The sequence below is a fragment of the Chenopodium quinoa genome, unplaced genomic scaffold, assembly GCF_001683475.1.
Source record: "Chenopodium quinoa cultivar QQ74 unplaced genomic scaffold, ASM168347v1, whole genome shotgun sequence".
Taxonomy (NCBI): Eukaryota; Viridiplantae; Streptophyta; class Magnoliopsida; order Caryophyllales; family Amaranthaceae; genus Chenopodium; species Chenopodium quinoa.
Genome location: NW_018743074.1, coordinates 982,125 through 993,681, shown reverse-complemented (window position 1 = coordinate 993,681; position 11,557 = coordinate 982,125). Strand labels below are relative to the sequence as shown.

Sequence of the window (11,557 nt, the reverse complement as noted above, 5' to 3'; positions counted from 1 at the left end):
ATTATCTTTTGTTAAATCTTGATTATGTTTGTGGAATTGAACGGTTCAACAATTGATTTTTAACTTTTGATTAGCATGGTTTTGTGTGAATAGACAAGGACTATTTTATTTGAAGTTTCTGTAGTTTTGAATAATGGTTACAAATTGAAATTTCTAACTGAATTTTGATTTTGTGCTCCAAGGTTTGAGGATGATGTATGGATTGAGATAGCCAAGTACCTAGATGGAAAGTCTCTGGTGATGCTTGCCACTACCTGCAAATGGTTCTACAAGACTATCAGAAGAATGCGTGTGGAAATATGCCGGCTTATGTGATCTAGCAGTTCCTGATCCAGGAGACGTCTCTTTTAACCGGAAGAAACTGTATGCATCAGCTTTTGGTGAGAGACAAATCACTTGAACATCTACCTGCCTTACAGTAGAATGTGGCATTATTGTCAAAGTAACTGTGTGTGGTGTTGAAAGCCTCGCCTCACCTTGCAACTTTCTTGCAGATGGGAGTCACTCTTACTTGTTTTGCCAGCAAGAGAAACACATAGGTAATCCCTCTGATTATTATTAGTATGTATGACATCAAAGTACTAAACATAACATATTGAAAGTCTATAAGGTGGATCCTCTCGATTATGGAATAAATATTCTCTTACTGATTTGGTTTTAGTCTAATTATAGTCATCAATGTTATTGAATAGCTACCTCTTAGATTGATTCAAGGTTCGATTATGCTTATATATCTCATGTTATTGGAAAATTACAGATTGGATTCGGATTGGTGCTTTTTTCCTGGAATCATCAGCAGTAATTGTGACAGAGAAGCTGACTAGTCCTCCCCAAAAGATCCCTCAGAAGGAGACTCTTGAACAGATACTGCAATCCCGTGGCTTATGTGTGCTAACCAATATCAAAACTGGAATCTGGATTGCTGGTACATTCAAATCTTTCCATGTCATGAATATTGTTTCCTAATTAGTGCCAATCAATTTTTCGTAGTCTGCTAATCCCTAGCTTTACCCAACCTCCCAGATCTGCAGCTCGTACGTTGCCCAGTCTGTGACCTTAATACATGTGATGGTGAGCAATCTGAAAATGCTCCCATTGAACCAAGACTCTTGAACAGATGGTACAATCCCGTGGCTTATGTGTGCTCACCAATATCGAATTTCATGTCATGAGTTCACTAGAGACTTTAGAGAGCAGTGGCGGATCTTGGAGAATTTTACTTGGGGGGGCGAATAAGTAAAATTTATGGTCACTAACATATATATTACTGATAGATAAATATTCTAGATATTATTTTGTATAGAAGGATATAATTTTGTGAATATTCGGTAAATATCTTTTGAGCTTTCCTAACGTATTAGGATTCATCATTATAGCCCTATATATGAATCAATGGAATACACTCCAACCCAAGGAGTTTGATATTATCTAACATGGTATTACAGCTTAGGTTTTAGATCTAATCCTAGCTTCCGCAATTTTTTTACTTTACTAATTTTTTTTTCCTTTGCCCTGTATATATGAATCAATGGAATACACACCAATCCAAGGAGTCTGATATTATCTAACAATTACTTTTTTAAATAGATTCTAATGGGTGAACAATACATGAAAATTTAATAAGCAATTTTTTTTAGCACTTTGTTAGCAGTAAATCTCTGTTAATCACTATGAGAAACGTTTTTGTTCTCACAGTGGCAATTTCGTAAATAAAATGTACCACCGTGACTAAAGTGGTACATTTTATTTATGAAACTGCGAAACAAACGCCCTCCTTTGTTAGAGTTGTTACAATTTATTATTTCTAACTACGTAGTCTGTAATACAGTTTGTGAAAAAAAAAATTAATTAAATTGATATGCTGAGAGAGTCTATGAAACTTAACCAAATAAAATTGAACATAATTTTTAGAAAAAGAAAAAAAAATTACATACTAAAAGAGTACATAACAGGTCAACAAAGCTATAGAGGTCACGAAGTAGGAGTATTTCTGTAGCATGATGTCATTGAAGTGTAAAATTTTTGTAAAGAAAATATTGTGGTTATGATGTTGGCCCTATTTTGAACCTTGGAATGCCAAATTGATCAGATGAAAGAAAAAAATAAAGAAAGTGATTGGCCCTTGACAACTCATCTACACTAACATATTCTTTTTAACATAACTTGTACTTTGGGCTAATTTTATCGTATATATGCAAAATTATTTGGGCTCTACCAGGGGCCAGGCCCTAGTTGGCCCCCATGAAAGATCCCTCTGGTAGAGAGTACAAACTATAGAGGAGATAGGGGTAAGGGAAATGGTGATGATGATGGTGGTAGTGGTGGTGGTGGTGGTGGTGATGATAATGGAGAGGAAGGGCAAGGAGAATCGCAAGGGGGAGAAGAGGGGAACATTGGTGGTCCGGAGGGGAATAAAGATGATGAAGTAATTGGTGTGTATTGGAGATTGAGTAAGGATGATGAGAGTGTCACCTAGATCAGAAATTTGGATTATTTTTTATGATGTTATCGGCTTTTAGATATAGGATCTTTTCTCAATCATGTCAGACTCCAGGTTGCCGAGGTTAACCACCCGGCAGTCTCGGAAGTCTACAAATTTATTCTCGAGACAAGGACTGATAAAAGCAGGGAATTTTCAGAGATGTATGTCAGCTACTACGACATCATAAGACATTTGAACCAAGTTATAATCTCTCCTCAGCACAAAATCTAAAGTCTTTTAGGCTACATCTTTTCTGTTATGATGTTGAAGTTGGTTGGTCGTTGCTGGTACGATCATCGTTTCTTGCCTGATTATGTTCTCAAGACAAGGGTGGATCATAGCCGGGAATTTTCAAAGATGTACCTGAGCTACTATGACATTATAAGAAATGTGGATCGAGTTATCATTTCTACAATCAAATAGACTAAAGTTGTAATGCACTACATTGAAACAAAGCAAAAAGGTTGAACAGGCTCATGAAACTTAAAACAAAAGAGCAATATTTTCTTATTAATGGGTTCAATCAACATGAAATATATATTAGAATTCCTGACTCCAAAGGTCATTGGCGTGTTTCTAACATTATAAGAAATAAGAAATGGTTTTAGATGATGTTTCTCATATTATTCCTCCTTCCCTTTGTTCTTTAATTTTAGCCTATCTTATTCCTTCCCTTGTTAATGTTTCTGATAGACCTAAATGGAGTCTCGATAAATCTGGGAATTTTACTATCAAATCTGCTTACAACTCTTATAATACTACTTACAACCTCAACACCACTTTCCTGTCTAATTTTTCATGGAAGAACTTGTGGAAGATTAGAGTCCCTTTTAAATACAAAATGCTTCTTTGGAACCTTGTTAGAAACATTCTCCCGGTTGGTACCACCCTTCAAAAAAAAAAAAAAAAATTCGTTTGATCCAATGTGTATGAGATGTGAAGCCTCACATGAAAATTTTATCCATCTTTTTAGGGATTGCCCTAATTCTTTTGCTTTTTAGTCTTTGGTTTTCGAAACTTTAGCCCCAACTAATTTTGATTACTACTCTTTTTTCACTCAACTCTATCAGATTGGTTTTCCTTTAACCTTAACTATGGTCACTCTTGGAAAATTATATTTGCTGTGAGTATTTGACATTTATGGAAAACCAGAAACATGGCTATTTTTGAGAAAAAAATGATGTTTATAAAGTGTACCTTTAATAGATTCTGGATAGATTACCATTACACTCTTAATTTACAACAGGCTAGCATGCAGTCCTCTTCAGTTTCTATTTCCAGAGTTTGGGCTCCTCCTCACACTGGCTACTTCAAGCCCAATATTGATGGCTCCTGGAAGGGTATTAATGATGCTGGAGGAGGTGGTGTGATAAGATGTGACAAAGGTTTGTGGCAGTTGGGTTTTGCTGCCAGGTACAATGCTATTTCGCCTGCTGCTGCTGAATTACTGGCAATAAAGGATGGCTTACTGGCTGCTTGGGCAAGAGACATCAAGCTTCTAGAACTGGAAACTGATGCGGCAGAGCTAAAAAAGATGCTGGAAGACCCAGATTCCTTCAAGGATCATGACTTAGGGAATATTATTCGAGATGTTGCCTCTCTCATAAGTAGAGACCTGGAAGGTTTCTATCTTTCATGCAAGCAGAAATGTTAATCGTGTTTCTGACAAATTAGCTTCAATGGGAAGGAAAATTGTCAACCCAGAACAACCAGTAATGTACTTCTGCTGAACTCTTTCAAGAGTATGCCTCTGATATCCCTGAGAGGGTGGCTACCTAACGTTGTTCTTGCTCCTGCTATTGCGCTTCCTTTTTATTTTGATCTCTCGGTCTTGTATTTGCAAGCTTTTGTGTACTGGCGCTTAGCTTTTAATTTTGCTTTAGTCTTTATTTCGGTTTGCTACTTGAAGTATCTATGGTGTTGGATCATCTTAAACATTAAGATCTTGTATTTTGCTAATATGGCTGCTGCCATATTTATGTAATATATGCTTTTCCCTTTTGTGTTAAAAAAACATGAAATATATATAATTATTTATTTATTTATTAACAAATTACGTAAAACTACATACTACATATATACATTATATTGATACATGTAATGATTTTTTTAAAAAAAATGAGTTATTATCACTATATACTACATATATACATTATATTGATACCGGCTTAGTCCCGCTCCCGTATGAGATAAACTTAGCCACTAACCTTTCAATAACTAAAAATATTTCCGTTCATTCTTCATCACAACAGACAATTATCACACCATTCTTGAAAATGACTACTTGATTGTAATCCGTCGAATGTATACCACAAACAATTATCACAACATTCTTGAAAAGGGCTATTTGATTGTTGTCCGTCGGATGTAACATGCTCTTTGATGATGGAGGTTTGAAAATATTTCAGATTTAAGACTCCAAATTTGCATTTGGGACGAGAAAGGTGGGAAGAAGAGAACACCGCAAAAATAACCAGTCTCGTTTTGGTAAAAAAAAAATTGTAGATTTCATTGCTATAAAAAAATCTACATTTTAAAAAAATAAATAAATAATAAAAAAATAGTTTTCTTCTACTACGTATGTGTTGAAGCAGTTATCAGTTTATTACAAACTATTGTCATATGGTGATCAAGTATTTAGCAATTTATTACATTCAATTGGTTTGGAGGGAATGTAATCACAGGAGTTGATTTGATATGTCTAGTACTACATATTATTGTGCACAAATGCATAGTGATTAATACTAAAATTAAGGGGTCAAGATTATTTAAGAAAAATTGTATACAATAAGATAAATAAATTGTTTTAATATGTCTATTATTATTATTGTGCTATTGTGAAGAAGAAATTTTGAATGAGTTTTGGATTAGAAAAAGAAATTGATTTGAAAATAAAATAAAAGTATACCAATAGTTGCTTGTAGTAGTACTTGAACCTAAAACCACCAAAAGCCCAAGCTTTAAAAATAAACAAAAATACCGCTACAACACTTAAAATTAAAAGTCCACTAATACAAATTATTATTTATACCTTCAACATATAAGTTGATCAGGCTTTTTAACCAAAGTTTTCCCTTTTTTTTTTTTTTTTTTTTTTTTTTTGAGGGATAGCACGTGCCCCCTAGGCTGTAGGCTCTAATGTAAATCCATCAGTGAAAGTAGGGGTATGTAGGTGATTATACATAAAACAAAAATAAAAAATACACTTAATTTTTGAAAATCCTAGAAAAACAGACACTTAATAATGGGTCGGAGGGAGTAATTGACTTTGATTAATCTTAATATATTTATGAATGATCAGCAATTATTGACGTTGTTTAATCTTAATCTATTTAAGAATTGAATGATCAGCAATTGGCTTTGGTTTTTTATTTTTTAATAGTAAAATTAATTCATTAATAAAAAGTTATACGATATCTACAAAGATAATTGAACCTAACAAATACATAATTCGTATCAAATAAAAATTTCCTTCATAATATATAGTCTTGTTGAAGAGACAATCTAATGATCCCTTATAGTTATGAGGATGATTTTCATCGGATTCATCGAATCGTATTTGAAAAATTGATTACCTTTGCGACCTCATATAGTTTTTCACCAACAAAACAATTTCACAGCAATCCATCAGATCTATTATTCCGGATTTAAAGTTAAAGAAATTTCCCCTCAAAAAGAGGAGAAAACCCCTATCTTTTAAAAAGGTCGAAAAACACTACCTTTCAAAGTAGGTTGAAAAACCTTATCTTTCAAAGAATGTCGAAAAACCTTGTCTTTCGAATAAGATTGAAAAAACATTGTCTTTCGAAAGAGAACGAAAAAACCTTATCTTTCGTAAGAGATCAAAAACCCTTTTTCGAGGGAGAAATCGTTATTATAAAGCTAAAATAACAACCAAAAAAGTATGAAAACCCTTCAAAAAGCTAGGGTTTTTTTTTTTTTAGAGAGAATCAGCAATTGACTTTGTTTAATCTATTTGATACGTAGTAATAGTATAAATAAATACAGTAAAATACAATTGACTTTTTAGAATTAATCAACTTTAATTACTATCCGCTAAATTTAAAGCTTCTCTCCTACGGCTATGTGCAATTGTGTATACTGGAGTACCATTTTACATCAGCACAAACTTTGGTGGCTCAATAATACTCCAGCAAAGGGACTTCAAGAGCCAGAAAATGCCAAAATCTCGTTAAAATGAGCTCGCTTGAGATTACAACCAAAGAAGGAATTCTACAGCAGCTCAAAATTTGAGCATATGCCATAGCTAGTGGCTGAAACATGCTGCAGCTCAGCCAAATCAGATTACAAATGCAGTTCAACCTTCAACGCTAGGTTTAGTACTCGAAATCATCACCATACCCTTTGATACTTCTATAGCTTGCCAAGGGGAGATTCTGAAGCATAATCATCGACTAGCCAGAGGCCATAGTCACGGAAACGCTTTATTTTCTTCTCAAATCCTATGATGTAATTGTTATGAATGATAACATGTGAGCCTTCAGTTTCACGTACCCATGTCTTGTTCTTGAAGTACAAACCTCCAGTTGGGAATGCAGACTGGGGAAGCAGATACATATCCACCTGTTGTCCAGTCATTACAGAATACAACCCAATGAGTATCCCTTGGTTAGGCTTATTGTATCTCCAAGTCAGTTTTATACAAACAAAAGAATCTTGATATGAATTTCTTTTTACATATTGTGGTAGTTATACAGTATTTCCTTGTTCAGAGAATTGACCATATGGCTCTCCGAAAAGCTTATCAAAATGAATATCAGAAATCAAAAGCAAAAAAAGAGAAAAAAAAAAAAAAAGAAAAGAAAAAAGAAAAGAATAAAAAAAGTTCAGTATAGTGTAGGTCATACTCCGTATTTCCTTTTTTAACCCCACCCCCTTTGGTTGGGATACAATAGTCACATCTTTAACTACCCTAAACTTCACTGAGACTAACACATATCAATTGCAAAACAAATCTACACTTTGGCAATGAATAGCAAGTTTCCTCTACTCTTAATCCATTGGAGTGACAACTGTAAAGCATAAGGGAGGAGAATGGAAGTATAAGTATAAGTAAAGAGTAAACAACCGACCTGTTTTTCTATCTTCATCAAAGCCCAGTTAAATGCAGGCTGGTCATTAGCTTTCTTTGCTCTGGTCCATGGCTGTTCCTGAAGCTCCTCAAGCCACTTTCTCATAGCCAACTTGGCACCAGTCGTGGGCCGCAGGAATATCATGCAGCTACAAACATAAGGTCGTCCCTTTTTCCCTGGAGGTGGTAAGGCATGGGAATGGTTCAAAGGCTTCACCTAGATATAAGAAGCAGAGACAAGAATGAAAATTATGAAGGAAAAAATTATCATCCATAACTGTTAGCAAAGGATGCATTTTTTACTTTTGAACTTATACACAGGTCTCTTTTACTCAGTAGTTGATATAAGAACATGCTGATTAGAAGCATCATGATCATTATACAGAAAAATGCAAACATCCAAAGAGGGCGTTCATGCAATGTTATTTACATCAAAGCAGAAACAAGTGACATAATTGCTGAATGCTGCACTGTACTTGCATGGATAATTTGATGTGTAACAATATTCTCAGTTTTTAGCACACAGACCGACTCACGCAGATGCATTCCTGTATAGATAAGACTATAAGAGTAAAATAGCAAGGAATATCAGCCAACATACCGCAGCTACATCATCCATAAAGTAGACATCGTGATTTCCCTCCAAATAAGGAAATGGGTCTTTCAACCAAACCATATCAACGTCATTGTACATGACATTATATCCAAGCTCCAGTATATTCAGAAGATGGCGAGGCCTCCTAGCCGTAAATTTGAAGAACCCCTGCACAAACGATCAGATGACAGTTAGGCAGGTCATTAATGGATACAAAGTATAAAGAAAAGCTGGACCCTGCCCCCAAGTAACCTCCTGAGTTTCCTAAGGCACGTATATTACATACTAGCAGTGTTGATCAAAGGTGACAGATAATTTCCCTTTCAGTTCATGCTAAAGTGCACTCATTGGACCCTACAGGATCCATCATGGATTGCAAAAAGAATTTGGAGATAAGCTTCTTAGCATTGCACTTGGAATCAGAACCCACGCCTATTCTAGCAACTAGTAATACCCAAGGAATCCTATTCCCTGCAATGTTAAAGTTTGAGCCTTTATAATTACACTTCTCAAGCAACCATCTGATAAGTGTATTTACATTGCTTCTTTGGCTAAAAATTTGCAAGGTAAATCTGATACATAAGTCTAGTTTCATGGGGATATTGGATCCATTTTCTTTTTGGTTTTAGTCCAACAAGGGACAACAAAATTCAGGCAGAAATATAAATGGCTTAGCAACAGTTGAGCTGGAAACAAAGATATAGAGATTAAAAAGATTAATTTACAATTTTTTTCAGAGATGTTAACAAATGGATGGGTCAGACTGCTAAGATTTGTGTATCAACTCTACAAACCAATTGGTTAAGTAATATATTCATACACCAAGTTCTAAAATCACCATCAAGGGCACCTACTGTTACCTAGTGAAATTACCTGGTTAGCCCAGGATAAACACTGCAATTTTATCCTGGCGATTAACTTGTATTTTCTTGTCACCCATCCACCATTCCCTTATGTTACCCCTGATCTCTCTAAATTCCAAGCATGGCCATAACGCCAATTATATATTAAGAGAAAACTGACTAATGACAATCTTTGTTTCACCTCATATGAGCATACATAACCAGACATCCTATTATACAGAAGCTTTAAGTGGCAAATATGTAAGACAAGAAAATGAAACATAAACCTCAACCCCTTGTGCATTATGGTGTTCCTTCGATAGCTTAAAGTACGAAACAACTCGCCTATGATCATCTTATACACAATGATAGAAAAACTTCATGCATAGCCCCAACGCCCCCCCCCCCCCCCTTCTTGATAATTAACCAAACTCCCATTTCATATCTTCTGAGAGATGAGGGCCACTTATAGCTTAGCTAGTTTCGAATTTCTCATTCATTATTGAAGCATTAATGACAATTTCAACTAGAAAAGACAGTTGATATTTCTTATATGAGAACTCCCATGCAGCCATGCTTATATCAGATGTAAGTATGTTAACATCACAATTCATTTTCTTATGTAGCAATCCATTCAATAAATCAATAGAATAGTTCACATAAACAAGCTCAATTATCTAAAACAGACCCAGAACCCACCCCCCATAATTATCAATAATCAAAATTAAAGACAAGACATTGGAATATGATCTTTGTGCATTCTAGTGTTTCCGAAAGCTTGAAGCCAGTAACTCATGCGAGTGCCATATACATGAACTACTCCACAAACTAAATATATCAACAAGTAACATCACAATTTCACAAATTAATTACTAACAAACTAACCCTTATAAATAACAAGTTCACTTTGAAAAGCTCAAACACCTAAATCAGATCAAAACCCTAAAAAACCAAAACCACAAATCCCCAATAGCAATAGTAATCAATCAGCAATATGATAAATTAAATTGAAAAAAATACGGCAACAAATTTCATACCAAGGAACCAAATTTATGGGCAGAATTAGATTCAAGAACTGGAGGAATAAGCACAGCATGACCAGGCCATCTTTGATTAACCCGATACAAAGTGTTATAATCTTCAGCAATCACCAAAACTTTATCTTGATGTTTATGTCTGGTAACACTAATCAACCAATTGTTCAAAAAATCCAAGTAAGGTTCACTAACTATACAAACAATGACAGTCCCATTTCGCCCAACAAATGAAACAGCTTCTTGGAGGGAGTAATTTCGCCATTTAGACTGAAAAGCGAAGTTGGTATTTGAGAAAAAGGATTGGGAGATTCCCAGATAAGGGTAGAAGAAGCCAAGGATTATGAGGAGAGAGAAAAGGAGGGTGAGATTTGTGCGATTTAGAAAGGAAGAAGGGCGTTTGTGTGTCGGTCTCTGATGAAGATGGGAGACCGCCATTGTTGATGGAGATCAAAGCTCGCTCACACAGTGGATCTAAACTGGAGCGCAAAATTATAAAACAACTCAGAATTACCAAGTAAAGTACGGAATAACTCCGTTCTCTAAAAATTGCTACTAGCAAATACGAATTACTTGACTAGCACAGTAGCACATTATGAGAAGAGGTGTGGATTCAAGTTATGAGTCGGTTTGGTGAGGTTAAGGTGTGTCGAGTCTATTTTAAATTTAAATTACGTTAAATTATTGTATTTATATGAATTAATATTTAAATCGAGTTTTGATCGGTTGATTTCAAATTGAGTTGGTCACGTAGGATTTTGGCAACTCTAAGAAGATACAAATAAAAGAAATAACACATGATTAAAATTATACTTTTTCATTCCTTTTTAATTATGACATTTCTGTAGCTTAATTTTACATTTCGTTTATAAAATATAAACAATTAAAGATATTATTGGTTAACGTGTGTTGGCCTGTTGGGAGCATTTTTTGTTTGTTTATTTGGTAAAAGTGCGGAATAAACCCCAAAAAATGACAAAAAGAAACCAAAACATTTTACTCTCACTATCTCTAATTTGCCTTCATTTGACTTTTTGCGATTTCTCCATTTGCCCCCATTTGACTTTTTAACGAATTTTAAAATGGTTTTATCATTTCATATATATAAAAATTATAAAAACTAGATATATAATACAATATCACGAACCCAACAAGATCTCACATGACTATATTATTTCTTATAGATCAACGGTATTTGGGGTAAAAAAATTTAAAATTTGATCCAATTTTTTACAATAGGGCAAAAAATTAGACCATCTCCAATGGTGAGGCTTGAGAGAGTTTTTTTTAGGATAGAGGGAGTATTTTTTGCAAAAGATACCAATAAGTTGATATCTAAACCTAGCAACCCCAAAAGAAAGTTGCTAAGTTTAAATACTCAACTTTGAGTCTCATTTGACAAAAAGTGTATATTATGTAATTTATTTAAGTTTTAGTTTTTTTTTACAATATGGATTTGGTGGGTCATAAATTGAAAGTGACATTAGTATAATTTAAAGAGTCTCACCGTTG

General features: G+C 34.5%; 1 protein-coding gene and 1 long non-coding RNA gene across 2 annotated transcripts; one reads left to right on the top strand and one right to left on the bottom strand.

The window, feature by feature from the left end:
- The first annotated feature begins 504 nt into the window (after positions 1–504).
- On the top strand, positions 505–1,680 carry LOC110731457. The gene is made up of 3 exons (XR_002513311.1): positions 505–539; positions 758–925; positions 1,024–1,680. It is a non-coding gene; the product is annotated as an uncharacterized LOC110731457 (long non-coding RNA).
- Positions 1,681–6,434: 4,754 nt separating this feature from the next.
- LOC110731603 (UDP-D-xylose:L-fucose alpha-1,3-D-xylosyltransferase MGP4-like) lies at positions 6,435–10,705 on the bottom strand. The gene is made up of 4 exons (XM_021911472.1): positions 10,049–10,705; positions 8,176–8,337; positions 7,576–7,791; positions 6,435–7,066 (listed from the first exon to the last, which is right to left on the bottom strand). Exons 1-4 carry the CDS (start codon positions 10,481–10,483, stop codon positions 6,857–6,859), a joined length of 1,023 nt encoding a protein of 340 aa, XP_021767164.1. The 5' UTR covers positions 10,484–10,705; the 3' UTR covers positions 6,435–6,856.
- Between the last annotated feature and the right edge of the window lie 852 nt (positions 10,706–11,557).